Source organism: Pseudophryne corroboree, chromosome 5 (assembly GCF_028390025.1).
Source record: "Pseudophryne corroboree isolate aPseCor3 chromosome 5, aPseCor3.hap2, whole genome shotgun sequence".
NCBI classification, from domain to species: domain Eukaryota; kingdom Metazoa; phylum Chordata; class Amphibia; order Anura; family Myobatrachidae; genus Pseudophryne; species Pseudophryne corroboree.
Window position 1 is genome coordinate 419,191,668 of NC_086448.1, and position 23,134 is coordinate 419,214,801.

Genomic DNA, 23,134 nt, shown 5'->3' on the forward strand with positions numbered 1-23,134 from the left:
AGTGTCCAAGGTACTAAACATAATATATTCTATGGGGTGTCATAAGCAAGTCATTAGAATAATTTCCTACTAAATTTATAAGACATAAGCATTCAATATTTGAGTAAACAAAGAGAAAATAAAGCTATCTATTGGGTTTCACTAAAAAGTCCATTGGAAGACTTGACTATTGTTGTTAAAAGACATAGGTATTCATATTATAGAGCCACAAACCACACTAGTAAAATAAAAACATGACAACATGGGATTCGAACCAATGACAGTCATAATTTGATAGTTCAAACCCAACACCTTACTAACTGTGCTAACCAGACTGTGCACACCAAACCAACAATTTATCAGTGATTTAAGTGAATAAGCTACAGTGTCCAAGGTACTAAACATAATATATTCTATGGGGTGTCATAAGCAAGTCATTAGAATACTTTCCTACTAAAGTTATAAGACATAAGCATTCAATATTTGAGTAAACAAAGAGAAAATAAAGCTATCTATTGGGTTTCACTAAAAAGTCCATTGGAAGACTTAACTATTGCTGTTAAAAGACATAGGCATTCATATTACAGAGCCACAAACCACACTAGTAAAATAAAAACATGATAGCATGGGATTCGAACCAATGACAGTCTTAATTTGATAGTGCAAACCCAACACCTTACTAACTGTGCTAACCAGACTGTGCATATTAGATGCACAATTTATCAGATATTTAAGTGAATAAGCTACAGTGTCCAAGGTACTAAACATAATATATTCTATGGGGTGTCATAAGCAAGTCATTAAAATACTTTCCTACTAAATTAATAAGACATAAGCATTCAATATTTGAGTAAACAAAGAGAAAATAAAGCTATCTATTGGGTTTCACTAAAAAGTCCATTGGAAGACTTGACTATTATTGTTAAAAGACATAGGCATTCATATTATAGAGCCACAAACCACACTAGCAAAATAAAAACATGATATCATGCGATTCGAACAAACGACAGTCTTAATTTGATAGTGCAAACCCAACACCTTCCTAACTGTGCTAACCAGACTGTGCATACCAAATGCCCAATTTATCAGATATTTAAGTGAATAAGCTACAGTGTCCAAGGTACTAAACATAATATATTCTATGGGGTGTCATAAGCAAGTCATTAAAATACTTTCCTACTACATTTATAAGACAAAAGCATTCAATATTTGAGTAAACAAAGAGAAAATAAAGCTATCTATTGGGTTTCACTAAAAAGTCCATTGGAAGAATTGACTATTGTTTTTAAAAGACATAGGCATTCATATTATAGAGCCACAAACCACACTAGTAAAATAAAAACATGATATCACGGGATTCGAACCAATGACAGTCTTAATTTGATAGTGCAAAGCCAACACCTTACTAACTGTGCTAACCAGACTGTGAATACCAGACACACAATTTATCAGAGATTTAAGTGAATAAGCTACAGTGTCCAAGGAACTAAACATAATATATTCTATGGGGTGTCATAAGCAAGTCATTAAAATACTTTCCTACTAAATTAATAAGACATAAGCATTCAATATTTGAGTAAACAAAGAGAAAATAAAGCTATCTATTGGGTTTCACTAAAAAGTCCATTGGAAGACTTGACTATTATTGTTAAAAGACATAGGCATTCATATTATAGAGCCACAAACCACACTAGCAAAATAAAAACATGATAACATGGGATTCGAACCAATGACAGTCTTTATTTGATAGTGCAAAGCCAACACCTTACTAACTGTGCTAACCAGACTTTGCATACCAGACACACAGTTTATCAAAGATTTAAGTGAATAGGTTACAGTGTCCAAGGTACTAAACATAATATATTCTATGGGGTGTCATAAGCAAGTCATTAGAATACTTTCCTACTAAATTTATAAGACATAAGCATTCAATATTTGAGTAAACATAGAGAAAATACAGCTATCTATTGGGTTTCACTAAAAAGTCCATTGGAAGACTTGACTATTGTTGTTAAAAGACATAGGCATTCATATTATAGAGCCACAAACCACACTAGTAAAATAAAAGCATGATATCATGCGATTCGAACCAACGACAGTCTTAATTTGATAGTGCAAACCCAACACCTTACTAACTATGCTAACCAGACTGTGCATACCAAACGCCCAATTTATCAGATATTTAAGTGAATAAGCTACAGTGTCCAAGGTACTAAACATAATATATTCTATGCGGTGTCATAAGCAAGTCATTAAAATACTTTCCTACTACATTTATAAGACAAAAGCATTCAATATTTGAGTAAACAAAGAGAAAATAAAGCTATCTATTGGGTTTCACTAAAAAGTCCATTGGAAGAATTGACTATTGTTGTTAAAAGACATAGGCATTCATATTATAGAGCCACAAACCACACTAGTAAAATAAAAACATGATAACATGGGATTCGAACCAATGACAGTCTTAATTTGATAGTGCAAAGCCAACACCTTACTAACTGTGCTAACCAGACTGTGAATACCAGACACACAATTTATCAGAGATTTAAGTGAATAAGCTACAGTGTCCAAGGTACTAAACATAATATATTCTATGGGGTGTCATAAGCAAGTCATTAGAATACTTTCCTACTAAATTTATAAGACATAAGCATTCAATATTTGAGTAAACAAAGAGAAAATAAAGCTATCTATTGGGTTTCACTAAAAAGTCCATTGGAAGACTTGACTATTGTTGTTAAAAGACATAGGCATTCATATTATAGAGCCACAAACCACACTAGTAAAATAAAAACATGATAACATGGGATTCGAACCAATGACAGTCATAATTTGATAGTTCAAACCCAACACCTTACTAACTGTGCTAACCAGACTGTGCACACCAAACAAACAATTTATCAGTGATTTAAGTGAATAAGCTACAGTGTCCAAGGTACTAAACATAATATATTCTATGGGGTGTCATAAGCAAGTCATTAGAATACTTTCCTACTAAAGTTATAAGACATAAGCATTCAATATTTGAGTAAACAAAGAGAAAATAAAGCTATCTATTGGGTTTCACTAAAAAGTCCATTGGAAGACTTAACTATTGTTGTTAAAAGACATAGGCATTCATATTATAGAGCCACAAACCACACTAGTAAAATAAAAACATGATAGCATGGGATTCGAACCAATGACAGTCTTAATTTGATAGTGCAAACCCAACACCTTACTAACTGTGCTAACCAGACTGTGCATATTAGATGCACAATTTATCAGATATTTAAGTGAATAAGCTACAGTGTCCAAGGTACTAAACATAATATATTCTATGGGGTGTCATAAGCAAGTCATTAAAATACTTTCCTACTAAATTAATAAGACATAAGCATTCAATATTTGAGTAAACAAAGAGAAAATAAAGCTATCTATTGGGTTTCACTAAAAAGTCCATTGGAAGACTTGACTATTATTGTTAAAAGACATAGGCATTCATATTATAGAGCCACAAACCACACTAGCAAAATAAAAACATGATAACATGGGATTCAAACCAATGACAGTCTTTATTTGATAGTGCAAGGCCAACACCTTACTAACTGTGCTAACCAGACTTTGCATACCAGACACACAGTTTATCAGAGGTTTAAGTGAATAGGCTACAGTGTCCAAGGTACTAAACATAATATATTCTATGGGGTGTCATAAGCAAGTCATTAGAATACTTTCCTACTAAATTTATAAGACATAAGCATTCAATATTTGAGTAAACAAAGAGAAAATAAAGCTATCTATTGGGTTTCACTAAAAAGTCCATTGGAAGTCTTGACTATTGTTGTTAAAAGACATAGGCATTCATATTATAGAGCCACAAACCACACTAGTAAAATAAAAACATGATATCATGGGATTCGAACTAATGACAGTCTTAATTTGATAGTGCAAACCCAACACCTTACTAACTGTGCTAACCAGACTGTGCATACTAGACACACAATTTATCAGATATTTAAGTGAATAAGCTACAGTGTCCAAGGTACTAAACATAATATATTCTATGGGGTGTCATAAGCAAGTCATTGGACTACTTTCCTACTAAAGTTATAAGACATAAGCATTCAATATTTGAGTAAACAAAGAGAAAATAAAGCTATCTATTGGGTTTCACTAAAAAGTCCATTGGAAGTCTTGAATATTGTTGTTAAAAGACATAGGCATTCATATTATAGAGCCACAAACCACACTAGTAAAATAAAAACATGATAACATGCAATTTGAACCAATGACAGTCTTAATTTGATAGTGCAAACCCAACACCTTACTAACTGTGCTAACCAGACTGTGCATACCAGACACACAATTTATCAGAGATTTAAGTAAATAAGCTACAGTGTCCAAGGTACTAAACATAATATATTCTATGGGGTGTCATAAGCAAGTCATTAGAATACTTTCCTACTAAATTAATAAGACATAAGCATTCAATATTTGAGTAAACAAAGAGAAAATAAAGCTATCTATTGGGTTTCACTAAAAAGTCCATTGGAAGACTTGACTATTATTGTTAAAAGATATAGGCATTCATATTATAGAGCCACAAACCACACTAGTAAAATAAAAACATGATAACATGGGATTCGAACCAATGACAGTCTTAATTTGATAGTGCAAACCCAACACCTTTCTAACTGTGCTAACCAGACTGTGCATATTAGATGCACAATTTATCAGATATTTAAGTGTATAAGCTACAGTGTCCAAGGTACTAAACATAATATATTCTATGGGGTGTCATAAGCAAGTCATTAAAATACTTTCCTACTAAATTAATAAGACATAAGCATTCAATATTTGAGTAAACAAAGAGAAAATAAAGCTATCTATTGGGTTTCACTAAAAAGTCCATTGGAAGACTTGACTATTATTGTTAAAAGACATAGGCATTCATATTATAGAGCCACAAACCACACTAGCAAAATAAAAACATGATAACATGGGATTCGAACCAATGACAGTCTTTATTTGACAGTGCAAAGCCAACACCTTACTAACTGTGCTAACCAGACTTTGCATATCAGACACACAGTTTATCAAAGATTTAAGTGAATAGGCTACAGTGTCCAAGGTACTAAACATAATATATTCTATGGGGTGTCATAAGCAAGTCATTAGAATACTTTCCTACTAAATTTATAAGACATAAGCATTCAATATTTGAGTAAACAAAGAGAAAATAAAGCTATCTATTGGGTTTCACTAAAAAGTCCATTGGAAGACTTGACTATTGTTGTTAAAAGACATAGGCATTCATATTATAGAGCCACAAACCACACTAGTAAAATAAAAACATGATATCATGCGATTCGAACCAACGACAGTCTTAATTTGATAGTGCAAACCCAACACCTTACTAACTGTGCTAACCAGACTGTGCATACCAAATGCCCAATTTATCAGATATTTAAGTGAATAAGCTACAGTGTCCAAGGTACTAAACATAATATATTCTATGGGGTGTCATAAGCAAGTCATTAAAATACTTTCCTACTACATTTATAAGACAAAAGCATTCAATATTTGAGTAAACAAAGAGAAAATAAAGCTATCTATTGGGTTTCACTAAAAAGTCCATTGGAAGAATTGACTATTGTTTTTAAAAGACATAGGCATTCATATTATAGAGCCACAAACCACACTAGTAAAATAAAAACATGATATAACGGGATTCGAACCAATGACAGTCTGTATTCGATAGTGCAAAGCCAACACCTTACTAACTGTGCTAACCAGACTGTGAATACCAGACACACAATTTATCAGAGATTTAAGTGAATAAGCTACAGTGTCCAAGGTACTAAACATAATATATTCTATGGGGTGTCATAAGCAAGTCATTAGAATACTTTCCTACTAAATTTATAAGACATAAGCATTCAATATTTGAGTAAACAAAGAGAAAATAAAGCTATCTATTGGGTTTCACTAAAAAGTCCATTGGAAGACTTGACTATTGTTGTTAAAAGACATAGGCATTCATATTATAGAGCCACAAACCACACTAGTAAAATAAAAACATGATAACATGGGATTCGAACCAATGACAGTCATAATTTGATAGTTCAAACCCAACACCTTACTAACTGTGCTAACCAGACTGTGCACACCAAACCAACAATTTATCAGTGATTTAAGTGAATAAGCTACAGTGTCCAAGGTACTAAACATAATATATTCTATGGGGTGTCATAAGCAAGTCATTAGAATACTTTCCTACTAAAGTTATAAGACATAAGCATTCAATATTTGAGTAAACAAAGAGAAAATAAAGCTATCTATTGGGTTTCACTAAAAAGTCCATTGGAAGACTTAACTATTGTTGTTAAAAGACATAGGCATTCATATTACAGAGCCACAAACCACACTAGTAAAATAAAAACATGATAGCATGGGATTCAAACCAATGACAGTCTTAATTTGATAGTGCAAACCCAACACCTTACTAACTGTGCTAACCAGACTGTGCATATTAGATGTACAATTTTTCAGATATTTAAGTGAATAAGCTACAGTGTCCAAGGTACTAAACATAATATATTCTATGGGGTGTCATAAGCAAGTCATTAAAATACTTTCCTACTAAATTAATAAGACATAAGCATTCAATATTTGAGTAAACAAAGAGAAAATAAAGCTATCTATTGGGTTTCACTAAAAAGTCCATTGGAAGACTTGACTATTATTGTTAAAAGACATAGGCATTCATATTATAGAGCCACAAACCACACTAGCAAAATAAAAACATGATAACATGGGATTCGAACCAATGACAGTCTTTATTTGACAGTGCAAAGCCAACACCTTACTAACTGTGCTAACCAGACTGTGCATACCAAATGCCCAATTTATCAGATATTTAAGTGAATAAGCTACAGTGTCCAAGGTACTAAACATAATATATTCTATGGGGTGTCATAAGCAAGTCATTAAAATACTTTCCTACTACATTTATAAGACAAAAGCATTCAATATTTGAGTAAACAAAGAGAAAATAAAGCTATCTATTGGGTTTCACTAAAAAGTCCATTGGAAGAATTGACTATTGTTTTTAAAAGACATAGGCATTCATATTATAGAGCCACAAACCACACTAGTAAAATAAAAACATGATATCACGGGATTCGAACCAATGACAGTCTGTATTCGATAGTGCAAAGCCAACACCTTACTAACTGTGCTAACCAGACTGTGAATACCAGACACACAATTTATCAGAGATTTAAGTGAATAAGCTACAGTGTCCAAGGTACTAAACATAATATATTCTATGGGGTGTCATAAGCAAGTCATTAGAATAATTTCCTACTAAATTTATAAGACATAAGCATTCAATATTTGAGTAAACAAAGAGAAAATAAAGCTATCTATTGGGTTTCACTAAAAAGTCCATTGGAAGACTTGACTATTGTTGTTAAAAGACATAGGTATTCATATTATAGAGCCACAAACCACACTAGTAAAATAAAAACATGATAACATGGGATTCGAACCAATGACAGTCATAATTTGATAGTTCAAACCCAACACCTTACTAACTGTGCTAACCAGACTGTGCACACCAAACCAACAATTTATCAGTGATTTAAGTGAATAAGCTACAGTGTCCAAGGTACTAAACATAATATATTCTATGGGGTGTCATAAGCAAGTCATTAGAATACTTTCCTACTAAAGTTATAAGACATAAGCATTCAATATTTGAGTAAACAAAGAGAAAATAAAGCTATCTATTGGGTTTCACTAAAAAGTCCATTGGAAGACTTAACTATTGTTGTTAAAAGACATAGGCATTCATATTACAGAGCCACAAACCACACTAGTAAAATAAAAACATGATAGCATGGGATTCGAACCAATGACAGTCTTAATTTGATAGTGTAAACCCAACACCTTACTAACTGTGCTAACCAGACTGTGCATATTAGATGCACAATTTATCAGATATTTAAGTGAATAAGCTACAGTGTCCAAGGTACTAAACATAATATATTCTATGGGGTGTCATAAGCAAGTCATTAAAATACTTTCCTACTAAATTAATAAGACATAAGCATTCAATATTTGAGTAAACAAAGAGAAAATAAAGCTATCTATTGGGTTTCACTAAAAAGTCCATTGGAAGACTTGACTATTATTGTTAAAAGACATAGGCATTCATATTATAGAGCCACAAACCACACTAGCAAAATAAAAACATGATAACATGGGATTCGAACCAATGACAGTCTTTATTTGACAGTGCAAAGCCAACACCTTACTAACTGTGCTAACCAGACTTTGCATACCAGACACACAGTTTATCAAAGATTTAAGTGAATAGGCTACAGTGTCCAAGGTACTAAACATAATATATTCTATGGGGTGTCATAAGCAAGTCATTAGAATACTTTCCTACTAAATTTATAAGACATAAGCATTCAATATTTGAGTAAACAAAGAGAAAATAAAGCTATCTATTGGGTTTCACTAAAAAGTCCATTGGAAGACTTGACTATTGTTGTTAAAAGACATAGGCATTCATATTATAGAGCCACAAACCACACTAGTAAAATAAAAACATGATATCATGCGATTCGAACCAACGACAGTCTTAATTTGATAGTGCAAACCCAACACCTTACTAACTGTGCTAACCAGACTGTGCATACCAAATGCCCAATTTATCAGATATTTAAGTGAATAAGCTACAGTGTCCAAGGTACTAAACATAATATATTCTATGGGGTGTCATAAGCAAGTCATTAAAATACTTTCCTACTACATTTATAAGACAAAAGCATTCAATATTTGAGTAAACAAAGAGAAAATAAAGCTATCTATTGGGTTTCACTAAAAAGTCCATTGGAAGAATTGACTATTGTTTTTAAAAGACATAGGCATTCATATTATAGAGCCACAAACCACACTAGTAAAATAAAAACATGATATCACGGGATTCGAACCAATGACAGTCTTAATTTGATAGTGCAAAGCCAACACCTTACTAACTGTGCTAACCAGACTGTGAATACCAGACGCACAATTTATCAGAGATTTAAGTGAATAAGCTACAGTGTCCAAGGTACTAAACATAATATATTCTATGGGGTGTCATAAGCAAGTCATTAGACTACTTTCCTACTAAATTAATAAGAAATAAGCATTCAATATTTGAGTAAACAAAGAGAAAATAAAGCTATCTATTGGGTTTCACTAAAAAGTCCATTGGAAGACTTGACTATTGTTGTTAAAAGACATAGGCATTCATATTATAGAGCCACAAACCACACTAGTAAAATAAAAACATGATAACATGGGATTCGAACCAATGACAGTCATAATTTGATAGTTCAAACCCAACACCTTACTAACTGTGCTAACCAGACTGTGCACACCAAACAAACAATTTATCAGTGATTTAAGTGAATAAGCTACAGTGTCCAAGGTACTAAACATAATATATTCTATGGGGTGTCATAAGCAAGTCATTATAATACTTTCCTACTAAATTTATAAGACATAAGCATTAAATATTTGAGTAAACAAAGAGAAAATAAAGCTATCTATTGGGTTTCACTAAAAAGTCCATTGGAAGACTTGACTATTGTTGTTAAAAGACATAGGCATTCATATTATAGAGCCACAAACCACACTAGTAAAATAAAAACATGATAACATGGGATTTGAACCAATGACAGTCTTAATTTGATAGTGCAAACCCAACACCTTACTAACTGTGCTAACCAGACGGTGCATACCAGACAGACAATTTATCAGAGATTTAAGTGAATAAGCTACAATGTCCAAGGTACTAAACATAATATATTCTATGGGGTGTCATAAGCAAGTCATTAGACTACTTTCCTACTAAAGTTATAAGACATAGGCATTCAATATTTGAGTAAACAAAGAGAAAATAAAGCTATCTATTGGGTTTCACTAAAAAGTCCATTGGAAGACTTGACTATTATTGTTAAAAGACATAGGCATTCATATTATAGAGCCACAAACCACACTAGCAAAATAAAAACATGATAACATGGGATTCGAACCAATGACAGTCTTTATTTGATAGTGCAAAGCCAACACCTTACTAACTGTGCTAACCAGACTTTGCATACCAGGCACACAGTTTATCAGAGATTTAAGTGAATAGGCTACAGTGTCCAAGGTACTAAACATAATATATTCTATGGGGTGTCATAAGCAAGTCATTAGAATACTTTCCTACTAAATTTATAAGACATAAGCATTCAATATTTGAGTAAACAAAGAGAAAATAAAGCTATCTATTGGGTTTCACTAAAAAGTCCATTGGAAGACTTGACTATTGTTGCTAAAAGACATAGGCATTCATATTATAGAGCCACAAACCACACTAGTAAAATAAAAACATGATAGCATGGGATTCGAACCAATGACAGTCTTAATTTGATAGTGCAAACCCAACACCTTACTAACTGTGCTAACCAGACTGTGCATATTAGATGCACAATTTATCAGATATTTAAGTGAATAAGCTACAGTGTCCAAGGTACTAAACATAATATATTCTATGGGGTGTCATAAGCAAGTCATTAAAATACTTTCCTACTAAATTAATAAGACATAAGCATTCCATATTTGAGTAAACAAAGAGAAAATAAAGCTATCTATTGGGTTTCACTAAAAAGTCCATTGGAAGACTTGACTATTATTGTTAAAAGACATAGGCATTCATATTATAGAGCCACAAACCACACTACCAAAATAAAAACATGATAACATGGGATTCGAACCAATGACAGTCTTTATTTGACAGTGCAAAGCCAACACCTTACTAACTGTGCTAACCAGACTTTGCATACCAGACACACAGTTTATCAAAGATTTAAGTGAATAGGCTACAGTGTCCAAGGTACTAAACATAATATATTCTATGGGGTGTCATAAGCAAGTCATTAGAATACTTTCCTACTAAATTTATAAGACATAAGCATTCAATATTTGAGTAAACAAAGAGAAAATAAAGCTATCTATTGGGTTTCACTAAAAAGTCCATTGGAAGACTTGACTATTGTTGTTAAAAGACATAGGCATTCATATTATAGAGCCACAAACCACACTAGTAAAATAAAAACATGATATCATGCGATTCGAACAAACGACAGTCTTAATTTGATAGTGCAAACCCAACACCTTCCTAACTGTGCTAACCAGACTGTGCATACCAAATGCCCAATTTATCAGATATTTAAGTGAATAAGCTACAGTGTCCAAGGTACTAAACATAATATATTCTATGGGGTGTCATAAGCAAGTCATTAAAATACTTTCCTACTACATTTATAAGACAAAAGCATTCAATATTTGAGTAAACAAAGAGAAAATAAAGCTATCTATTGGGTTTCACTAAAAAGTCCATTGGAAGAATTGACTATTGTTTTTAAAAGACATAGGCATTCATATTATAGAGCCACAAACCACACTAGTAAAATAAAAACATGATATCACGGGATTCGAACCAATGACAGTCTTAATTTGATAGTGCAAAGCCAACACCTTACTAACTGTGCTAACCAGACTGTGAATACCAGACACACAATTTATCAGAGATTTAAGTGAATAAGCTACAGTGTCCAAGGTACTAAACATAATATATTCTATGGGGTGTCATAAGCAAGTCATTAGAATACTTTCCTACTAAATTAATAAGACATAAGCATTCAATATTTGAGTAAACAAAGAGAAAATAAAGCTATCTATTGGGTTTCACTAAAAAGTCCATTGGAAGACTTGACTATTGTTGTTAAAAGACATAGGCATTCATATTATAGAGCCACAAACCACACTAGTAAAATAAAAACATGATAACATGGGATTCGAACCAATGACAGTCATAATTTGATAGTTCAAACCCAACACCTTACTAACTGTGCTAACCAGACTGTGCACACCAAACAAACAATTTATCAGTGATTTAAGTGAATAAGCTACAGTGTCCAAGGTACTAAACATAATATATTCTATGGGGTGTCATAAGCAAGTCATTAGAATACTTTCCTACTAAATTTATAAGACATAAGCATTAAATATTTGAGTAAACAAAGAGAAAATAAAGCTATCTATTGGGTTTCACTAAAAAGTCCATTGGAAGACTTGACTATTGTTGTTAAAAGACATAGGCATTCATATTATAGAGCCACAAACCACACTAGTAAAATAAAAACATGATAACATGGGATTTGAACCAATGACAGTCTTAATTTGATAGTGCAAACCCAACACCTTACTAACTGTGCTAACCAGACGGTGCATACCAGACAGACAATTTATCAGAGATTTAAGTGAATAAGCTACAATGTCCAAGGTACTAAACATAATATATTCTATGGGGTGTCATAAGCAAGTCATTAGACTACTTTCCTACTAAAGTTATAAGACATAGGCATTCAATATTTGAGTAAACAAAGAGAAAATAAAGCTATCTATTGGGTTTCACTAAAAAGTCCATTGGAAGACTTGACTATTATTGTTAAAAGACATAGGCATTCATATTATAGAGCCACAAACCACACTAGCAAAATAAAAACATGATAACATGGGATTCGAACCAATGACAGTCTTTATTTGATAGTGCAAAGCCAACACCTTACTAACTGTGCTAACCAGACTTTGCATACCAGACACACAGTTTATCAGAGATTTAAGTGAATAGGCTACAGTGTCCAAGGTACTAAACATAATATATTCTATGGGGTGTCATAAGCAAGTCATTAGAATACTTTCCTACTAAATTTATAAGACATAAGCATTCAATATTTGAGTAAACAAAGAGAAAATAAAGCTATCTATTGGGTTTCACTAAAAAGTCCATTGGAAGTCTTGACTATTGTTGTTAAAAGACATAGGCATTCATATTATAGAGCCACAAACCACACTAGTAAAATAAAAACATGATAACATGCGATTTGAACCAATGACAGTCTTAATTTGATAGTGCAAACCCAACACCTTACTAACTGTGCTAACCAGACTGTGCATACCAGACACACAATTTATCAGAGATTTAAGTAAATAAGCTACAGTGTCCAAGGTACTAAACATAATATATTCTATGGGGTGTCATAAGCAAGTCATTAGAATACTTTCCTACTAAATTAATAAGACATAAGCATTCAATATTTGAGTAAACAAAGAGAAAATAAAGCTATCTATTGGGTTTCACTAAAAAGTCCATTGGAAGACTTGACTATTATTGTTAAAAGATATAGGGGTATATGCAATAGCGGGCGAATCGCGTCATTAGATCCGCCTCTGTATAATTCGCCCGCTATCGCCAGCCGCAGCCCTGTCGCCGGGACCCTGAATTCTCAATATTCAATGAAAAACTGATTCGCCCCTCCCGCAGGCGGATTACGGCCAATCGGCGAGTAGTGGGCGTACTGAATTCGCCTTCCCGCCTAAAGCAGCCCTTTATTAGGGCTTGTTTGCTGCATGTGCTCTGCAGCCATTTTGTGAACCTGCAGAGAGGTGTGAGGAGGAGCAGAGCTAGCAATTTGGTTGTTTGCTGTGGATATCGTTTGGACACCCCAGCAGGCTTTATTCCAGGACAGTCAGGAGGATTCCTGTTACCCCGGAGCAGAGCCATTTTAGGAGCTTTTACTACATTTGTAGGTATGTACCACATGTGTGTCTGGTGTTGCATGTATGTGTTTGTGTAGTGGGGGTTGCCATGAGGTGTACATGGGGTGTTTGTGCATGTGTGCATGTGTGCAGGTATGTGTATAGCCCCTTGCTTATGTTGCTGCATTTTTTGGGGGAGACTTGTGTTTTGGGGTAGTTTTTCACGTTTTTTTTTTATTCTTTAAATTACTTTTTTGGGTCTTCTATTAGCATTGGTGTACCTCCTGAGGGTGCTGGGATGCTTTCTGGCCATTTTGGGGTGGTTTGGAGCAAGTTTAGTCGACAGCCTGGTTGACATGTGCTGCTGATTGTTTTTCAAACATGTGTTTTCCTGCCTAATTTTGCTGTGGGGTGCCTCCTGAGTGTGTTGGGATGCTTTCTGGCCATTTTGGGGTGATTTGGAGCAAGTTGAGTCGACAGTCAGGTTGACATGTGCTGCTGATTGTTTTTCAAACATGTGTTTTCCCGCCTAATTTTGCTGTGGGGTGCCTCCTGAGTGTGCTGGGATGCTTTCTGGCCATTTTGGGGTGATTTGGAGCAAGTTGAGTCGACAGCCAGGTTGACATGTGCTGCTGATTGTTTTTCAAACATGTGTTTTCCAGCCTAATTTTGCTGTGGGGTGCCTCCTGAGTGTGCTGGGATGCTTTCTGGCCATTTTGGGGTGATTTGGAGCAAGTTGAGTCGACAGTCAGGTTGACATGTGCTGCTGATTGTTTTTCAAACATGTGTTTTCCCGCCTAATTTTGCTGTGGGGTGCCTCCTGAGTGTGCTGGGATGCTTTCTGGCCATTTTGGGGTGATTTGGAGCAAGTTGAGTCGACAGTCAGGTTGACATGTGCTGCTGATTGTTTTTCAAACATGTGTTTTCCCGTCTAATTTTGCTGTGGGGTGCCTCCTGAGTGTGCTGGGATGCTTTCTGGCCATTTTGGGGTGATTTGGAGCAAATTGAGTCGACAGTCAGGTTGACATGTGCTGCTGATTGTTTTTCAAACATGTGTTTTCCCGCCTAATTTTGCTGTGGGGTGCCTCCTGAGTGTGTTGGGATGCTTTCTGGCCATTTTGGGGTGATTTGGAGCAAGTTGAGTCGACAGCCTGGTCAACATTTTGTGAGGGGCAGCCATTTTGTGAGGGGCATCCATTTTGTGAGGGGCAGCCATTTATACATGTATGTATTTTTTTTTTTATAACAGAGATGTCAAGGGACAATCAGACCCGATCCGCCCCTTCCCCCACCCCCTCGGATCTATCCCTGCATAGCAATGAGGAGTGGGAGCCAACCCAGGAGGCGGATGCGACCGACCAGGCATCTAGTGACCAGCCGCGGTCGTCAAGGGCCCATGAGAAGTCCAAGAAAAAGCCTAGTAAAAAGGTACTTAACCACACCTGCAGACACAAATAGCATCAAACTTTACCCACTGTAGTTTGTGCAATGCCATGCACACCTACTGTAATAGGTGTGCAATGCCAGGGATACTGACACTCACAGGTACATACCGATCTTATTTAAAAATAATTTTTTTTTTTTTTAATCCCTAAAGGCAAGAAGCCAGCCAGAGGAGCAGTCGGAGGAGGAAGCCTCTGGTGAAGATGCAGGACAGAAAAAGCCGCGTGGACCCAGATACACTGAGGCGGAAAACTGTGTCCTAGTGGATTGCGTCGACAGGTCCTACGACGTTTTGTATGGACCAAGGGCACAGAAAACAGCATTTAAGGTAAAGCGGAACATCTGGGAATCCATCACCAGTCAAGTAACTGCAATTTCTGGAAACCGCCGGAGCACCAGAAATTGCTTGAAGCGGTACAGTGATTGCCGCAGACAGACCAAGAAGAAGATGGGGATTCAGCGCCGACATGAGACAGCTACGGAGGTGGCCCGGCTCTCAATCTGAAGTGGCTACCCTGGGAGGACGTTATTAGAAGGCGCATGAACCCTGCCATGGTCGAAGGAGTTCGCGGAGGTGTGGACTCCAGCCGTCCTGCTGGCTTTCCCGAGGAGGAAGAACCGCCCAGAAGACGGAGGAAGGCGGGAGACCAGCCGTCCAAAAGGAGGTCTGATGGTAAGAATACTTTCACATGAGCTGTAGTTCCCTTTAAAATTTTTGTATGTGCTAATGTGTTTTTTTTTTTTTTCAGACAGACCTGCCCAGAGGACATCACCTGCGCACAGGACATCGCCAGCGCACGGACCGTCACCTGTGCAGCAGGCATCGGCAGCAGCGCGCGGACCATCAACTGCGCCGCAAGCATCGCGAGCACACAGATCGTCACCTGTGCGCCACAGTTCGTCATCGCGCAGTTGGTCACCTGTGCACCAGACGACGTCAGCGCACAGACTATCACCTGTGCGCCAGACACCGTCGGCGACCACACCACAAGATGGGCGCCAAACTACAGCTCCTGCGCGCAGGCCATCACCAGATCGTCTTCTCTCCAGGAGCTCTGGGACTGTGACTGAAGAGCCTCAAGACACAACCCTTGTGGACCCATCACCCGATCTGTTTGAGTCTACAGGGTTAACTGACGAAACTTTTCTTGGGTTTGAGGACAGCCGTGCAGATGTATCCAGCCAGACCCTTGAAAAGTCTTCCGAAACGAGGACAAGTGGAGCTCCTGGAGCAGCGGCATCACAGGATGGAGAAGGTTTGTTTTTGTTTTGTTTTTTTTGTGGAGGGGGGGCAGCAGTTGTGTAAAGTTTATTAACTTTTCCAAAAAAATTATTTTGCAAACAGTGGTGCCACGAACCAGCAGCGGACTAGCTTCGGGGATTGGTTCGTACTTCAGGCTGGATCTCCTACAGGAGTCGTCAGAGGATGACGAGGTGGAAGTGCAGGAGGCTCCAGTTACTACATCCCTGCGTGAGTAAATTGAATAGTGAGCCTTCAAAAAAATGTATGATGAATGTGTATAATATTGTCTAATTTTCTTTTCAGCTGCCCAAATGCAAGTGGTGGCAGACATCCAGGAAGGGCAGAATCCCTCAAATGTTCAGAGGGTTCACACCCTGGCATCAGAGATTGGGACACGCCAGGATACATACACAAATGTTGTGGGAAGCAGACTGGACAACATTGAGAGGACAATGGAGAAAATGTCCAACAGTCTACATGAACTGCAGAAGACTCTTTCCGACAGCACGGCCACAATACTACAGATCATACTTGAAGATCATAGGGAGAATAGGAACGTACTTAACATTATGTCCGATTCCTTGGTCAAGCTTGTGGAAAACACCACATGTTTGGCAGAAAGTAATAAGAACATGTCGGATAGTCATCGACACTCCGCTTCCAGCCAACAGGTCATGGCAACCACACTGCAGATGATCTATGAAAAGCTCCCAGTACCAGCTCATCAACACGCTGGTGATCCACCATATCCGCCGTCGCAAGCCACAAGGACGCATCGTACCCTTCCTCGAGTCCCATCCCAGTACAGTCAGTCACAGATGTACCAGGGATATACAGGGATGTACCCCACCCCCCAGATGCCTCCACCACCGGCCGCACAATCTTCAGCAGCATGGGCACCGAGGGCCAGTCAACATACTCCCCAGCCTCCCAGGACATCCACGCCCTATCAGGGGGAAGAAGAGGATCCGGACAGACTTCCACCATAAACCCGGTCGTATTATTTTATTTTCTTTAAAATGTTTTTCATGTATCCCTGTCTTCCCCTCCCATTAGTTTGTTGTTTTTCTTACTATTGTTTTTTCTTTGTTGGCCTTCCCCACCCGTGACCGGGTACTACCAAGGAGCTTTGTGTAGGCATACATGCGCGGGCATGTATGCGGGCGCGTGTGGTAACGGATGAAAGCTCCTTGCGGCTACATGTATGATGGGCCAAAGAGCTATTCTGATACCCCCTTTTTCTTCCAAAAATCCTTTTTGTAATGATGTACAGTAGACTTTCATTGTGTGAATTTACTATTCACTAGTCTGCGTTTTTTACTTATTCATAGGATTGATGAGGAAAAATGAAGTGGACGGCATAAGTTTGTGTTGAGCGTACCAAGGTGAGTAGAACCATGTTTAATTCAAGAAACTTTGAACCGCATGCCTTTGTAGAACAACACCGCCCAGCAATGGGTCATGCTGGGCTGTGTTGTTCCACAAATGTTAGCGTGTCAAAGTGCTGACCACTGACGCCACTCTTTCACTTTGAACCGCATGCCTTTGTAGAACAACACCGCCCAGCAATGGGTCATGCTGGGCTGTGTTGTTCCACAAATGTTAGCGTGTCAAAGTGCTGACCACTGACGCCACTCTTTCACTTTGAACCGCATGCCTTTGTAGAACAACACCGCCCAGCAATGGGTCATGCTGGGCTGTGTTGTTCCACAAATGTTAGCGTGTCAAAGTGCTGACCACTGACGCCACTCTTTCACTTTGAACCGCATGCCTTTGTAGAACAACACCGCCCAGCAATGGGTCATGCTGGGCTGTGTTGTTCCACAAATGTTAGCGTGTCAAAGTGCTGACCACTGACGCCACTCTTTCACTTTGAACCGCATGCCTTTGTAGAACAACACCGCCCAGCAATGGGTCATGCTGGGCTGTGTTGTTCCACAAATGTTAGCGTGTCAAAGTGCTGACCACTGACGCCACTCTTTCACTTTGAACCGCATGCCTTTGTAGAACAACACCGCCCAGCAATGGGTCATGCTGGGCTGTGTTGTTCCACAAATGTTAGCGTGTCAAAGTGCTGACCACTGACGCCACTCTTTCACTTTGAACCGCATGCCTTTGTAGAACAACACCGCCCAGCAATGGGTCATGCTGGGCTGTGTTGTTCCACAAATGTTAGCGTGTCAAAGTGCTGACCACTGACGCCACTCTTTCACTTTGAACCGCATGCCTTTGTAGAACAACACCGCCCAGCAATGGGTCATGCTGGGCTGTGTTGTTCCACAAATTTTCATTGAAAAAAAATGAACATGAATTTAGTGTGTCTTTACTTTAATATACTTTTTTTTTCTTTTCCCCACAGATATCTATATACACAAGAAAAGAATGTAAAGAAGAACAAACTACTTTTTTGTTTTAATTAACTTTCAAACTTTATTAAAAAAATTTTTTCTTCAATAAACTTTTAAAAATAGAAGTTTCCTGTGGTTTTTATTAAAATTTGTAATGCAGTTGAATTGTACGTAAGTAGATTGCCCAGGGAACATCAGGGGAACTGTCTCTTCACATCCACGCCACTTAGGAAGGATACACCGGAAGACCTGTGGAAGAGAACAGTATGAGCTACCAGATGTGGGTAATAGTGTCACCCTGGGGCTGAAAAAAGAGGTACATACAACAGTCCACACAACACAAGCGGGGAACAGTGGGTCCAAATGCAACCCTCCTGCACTTGCATCACTACACATCCAAACATTCCCCGCTCCAGCATTGCTGTTTCAGGGAATGTTTGGATGTGCAGTCTTGCAAATGCCGGAGGGCTGCACTTTGGACATGCCAGGGTGATTTTGGACAAGGGAGTTTTGTTGGTCAATTGCATCTCACCTGAGGGGGTTGTCTGCTACATGGCGGAGGGTCAGGTCCACATCACCAGTAGGGTCACCCATGGAACATCAGGTGAAATGTCGTGTCTCCTCACATCCACGCCACTTGGGAAGATACACCGCAGGACCTGTGGAAGAGAACAGTATGAGCTACCAGATGTGGGTAATAGTGTCACCCTGGGGCTGAAAAAAGAGGTACATACAACAGTCCACACAACACAAGCGGGGAACAGTGGGTCCAAATGCAACCCTCCTGCACTTGCATCACTACACATCCAAACATTCCCCGCTCCAGCATTGCTGTTTCAGGGAATGTTTGGATGTGCAGTCTTGCAAATGCCGGAGGGCTGCACTTTGGACATGCCAGGGTGATTTTGGACAAGGGAGTTTTGTTGGTCAATTGCATCTCACCTGAGGGGGTTGTCTGCTACATGGCGGAGGGTCAGGTCCACATCACCAGTAGGGTCACCCATGGAACATCAGGTGAAATGTCGTGTCTCCTCACATCCACGCCACTTGGGAAGATACACCGCAGGACCTGTGGAAGAGAACAGTATGAGCTACCAGATGTGGGTAATAGTGTCACCCTGGGGCTGAAAAAAGAGGTACATACAACAGTCCACACAACACAAGCGGGGAACAGTGGGTCCAAATGCAACCCTCCTGCACTTGCATCACTACACATCCAAACATTCCCCGCTCCAGCATTGCTGTTTCAGGGAATGTTTGGATGTGCAGTCTTGCAAATGCCGGAGGGCTGCACTTTGGACATGCCAGGGTGATTTTGGACAAGGGAGTTTTGTTGGTCAATTGCATCTCACCTGAGGGGGTTGTCTGCTACATGGCGGAGGGTCAGGTCCACATCACCAGTAGGGTCACCCATGGAACATCAGGTGAAATGTCGTGTCTCCTCACATCCACGCCACTTGGGAAGATACACCGCAGGACCTGTGGAAGAGAACAGTATGAGCTACCAGATGTGGGTAATAGTGTCACCCTGGGGCTGAAAAAAGAGGTACATACAACAGTCCACACAACACAAGCGGGGAACAGTGGGTCCAAATGCAACCCTCCTGCACTTGCATCACTACACATCCAAACATTCCCCGCTCCAGCATTGCTGTTTCAGGGAATGTTTGGATGTGCAGTCTTGCAAATGCCGGAGGGCTGCACTTTGGACATGCCAGGGTGATTTTGGACAAGGGAGTTTTGTTGGTCAATTGCATCTCACCTGAGGGGGTTGTCTGCTACATGGCGGAGGGTCAGGTCCACATCACCAGTAGGGTCACCCATGGAACATCAGGTGAAATGTCGTGTCTCCTCACATCCACGCCACTTGGGAAGATACACCGCAGGACCTGTGGAAGAGAACAGTATGAGCTACCAGATGTGGGTAATAGTGTCACCCTGGGGCTGAAAAAAGAGGTACATACAACAGTCCACACAACACAAGCGGGGAACAGTGGGTCCAAATGCAACCCTCCTGCACTTGCATCACTACACATCCAAACATTCCCCGCTCCAGCATTGCTGTTTCAGGGAATGTTTGGATGTGCAGTCTTGCAAATGCCGGAGGGCTGCACTTTGGACATGCCAGGGTGATTTTGGACAAGGGAGTTTTGTTGGTCAATTGCATCTCACCTGAGGGGGTTGTCTGCTACATGGCGGAGGGTCAGGTCCACATCACCAGTAGGGTCACCCATGGAACATCAGGTGAAATGTCGTGTCTCCTCACATCCACGCCACTTGGGAAGATACACCGCAGGACCTGTGGAAGAGAACAGTATGAGCTACCAGATGTGGGTAATAGTGTCACCCTGGGGCTGAAAAAAGAGGTACATACAACAGTCCACACAACACAAGCGGGGAACAGTGGGTCCAAATGAAACCCTCCTGCACTTGCATCACTACACATCCAAACATTCCCCGCTCCAGCATTGCTGTTTCAGGGAATGTTTGGATGTGCAGTCTTGCAAATGCCGGAGGGCTGCACTTTGGACATGCCAGGGTGATTTTGGACAAGGGAGTTTTGTTGGTCAATTGCATCTCACCTGAGGGGGTTGTCTGCTACATGGCGGAGGGTCAGGTCCACATCACCATTAGGTCGCCCATGGTAGAGTTGGATAAAAGGGTCAAATATTTGCGGTAACCAAACAGGATAAAACAGGGGGGAACAAACTGTATAAACACGGCCTGGGGATACACATCAACAGGATGTAAAACTCTGTAATAGATAAATGAAGAGGTTTTTTTAAAAAAAATCCAATGTCAGTTTACACGATAATACAAATGTTGTCAGTATACTCACAGGTAACTGCAAAAAAATTTTGTATCACTGTCCGCCGGGAATCCTCTCCTTCGTCCATACCCACCGGTAGAGCAGAAGACCGGTTCCCGCGTAGGAAAGCACTACGACGAAGAGTCACCGGCAAACGGTTTGCGACACATATGTTGTGTAAAATACAACATGCATTTACCATGCCGCAAACCTTCGACGGTGAGTACAAAAGAGCACCGCCGGAAGTGTCTAAACATCGAAACCGGCTTTTAAGTACACCGAAGGCACGCTCAATTATTCCCCTCGATGCAATGTGTTTCTCTTGGTAACGTTTTTCTGCTCTACCAACAGGATTAGACAATGGGGTCAACAGCCACGGTTTGTTTGGATAACCCGCATCGCCTATAGAAAATATAAAAAAAATGTTAGGTACTTGTAAAAAATAATTAAAAAAAATATAATAAAATAATAAAAAAATGAAAATACATACCTAACAGCCAGCCACCAGGCATGTTTCCTGTTTCGAACTTGTCAAACAGCGATGACTGGCTTAGGATGAAGGAGTCGTGAGATGATCCAGGAAATCCCACAAAAATATTCAAAAATCTCATATTTACATCACAGACCGCCTGCACGTTCAGGGAATGGAACTGTTTTCGGTTCCGAAAACATTCCTCTGAATTACGTGGCGGTCTGATCTGCACGTGGGTACAGTCAATCGCGCCCAGCACATTGGGAAATTTGTATTTGTTGTAAAAGCCTAATTTGATCTCACGACATTCGCTGTCCGTCTCTGGAAATGTGATGTACTGGATCGTCAATTTGCGGAAAGCCCTAATGACTTGGGTTATACAGCGCGACAGAGTCCACTGAGAAAAACCGCATGTTTGAGACAGTGTAGGCTGGAATGTGCTAGAGCAAGAAAAAAATATATCTCTTTACCATAAATGGTATAGAGAAAACAGGCGCTGTAACTGGGCTGGTTTTCTAAGCTGCTGTTGGAAACGGGATGATAGCTGTTCACCCCAAAAAAACATATATATGGATAAACAAGAATTACCAACTGCGCTCAAAAATATTTTTATATATATTTAAAATTGATATCACAGATACACATATACACATAAACACTTAAATACTAAAATTAGGCACTGCTAGTGCTAAACCATACAATATGAAAAATTGAGCCTTAATGAGCCACTCTCTGTAAGTGATTTTTCACTAGGGGCAGTCTTTATGTAGAAAAAACTAGCTGGTAAAACAGCTGATGGTTGGAGGATGTTATAAAGTCCTGCAACGCATGCGTTGATGTACAAAAAACAGGTATCCAGATGGAGGAGGATATTTACCAAGTCCTTGGTGATAGTTCAGCCGGGTATCCCACCTGGCGGGGTTCTGGAGCAAACTCTCTATCCCTCGCAGCAAAAATGGTGGTTCTCCCTTTATTAATATCCACACCAAAAACGGACTGGAATCTCCAGATGGTGAACAGCGTCCTGTATATCACTTGCAGGAATCCTCACAGGTGCCCAGGTCAGAGATGTGGCCCCCCTAACGCGTTTCACTGTCACTTGGCAGCTTTCTCAAAGGTGATATAACACTGGCTCTATCCCCTTTTTTATAGGGGTTATAATCATCATACATCATTGACACATGTGTAGCTCATGTAAACACAAGTATGTA

General features: G+C 39.0%; 1 protein-coding gene and 4 long non-coding RNA genes across 5 annotated transcripts; 3 read left to right on the top strand and 2 right to left on the bottom strand.

The window, feature by feature from the left end:
• The first annotated feature begins 13,307 nt into the window (after positions 1-13,307).
• On the top strand, positions 13,308-15,392 carry LOC134929081 (uncharacterized). The gene is made up of 3 exons (XR_010178263.1): positions 13,308-13,659; positions 14,858-15,036; positions 15,206-15,392. It is a non-coding gene; the product is annotated as an uncharacterized LOC134929081 (long non-coding RNA).
• Positions 15,393-15,530: 138 nt separating this feature from the next.
• On the top strand, positions 15,531-16,530 carry LOC134929609 (serine/arginine repetitive matrix protein 1-like). Its single transcript, XM_063925196.1, has 3 exons — positions 15,531-15,724; positions 15,801-16,307; positions 16,397-16,530. The coding sequence occupies exons 1-3, from the start codon at positions 15,592-15,594 to the stop codon at positions 16,528-16,530; spliced, it is 774 nt and encodes a 257-aa protein (XP_063781266.1). The 5' UTR covers positions 15,531-15,591.
• Positions 16,531-17,633: 1,103 nt separating this feature from the next.
• Positions 17,634-18,767, top strand: LOC134929083 (uncharacterized). Its single transcript, XR_010178265.1, has 2 exons — positions 17,634-17,679; positions 18,654-18,767. It is a non-coding gene; the product is annotated as an uncharacterized LOC134929083 (long non-coding RNA).
• On the bottom strand, positions 18,698-21,051 carry LOC134929082 (uncharacterized). Its single transcript, XR_010178264.1, has 2 exons — positions 19,175-21,051; positions 18,698-18,891 (listed from the first exon to the last, which is right to left on the bottom strand). It is a non-coding gene; the product is annotated as an uncharacterized LOC134929082 (long non-coding RNA).
• A 294-nt stretch (positions 21,052-21,345) lies between these two features.
• On the bottom strand, positions 21,346-22,312 carry LOC134929084 (uncharacterized). Its single transcript, XR_010178266.1, has 3 exons — positions 21,942-22,312; positions 21,482-21,853; positions 21,346-21,397 (listed from the first exon to the last, which is right to left on the bottom strand). It is a non-coding gene; the product is annotated as an uncharacterized LOC134929084 (long non-coding RNA).
• Positions 22,313-23,134: the final 822 nt, after the last annotated feature.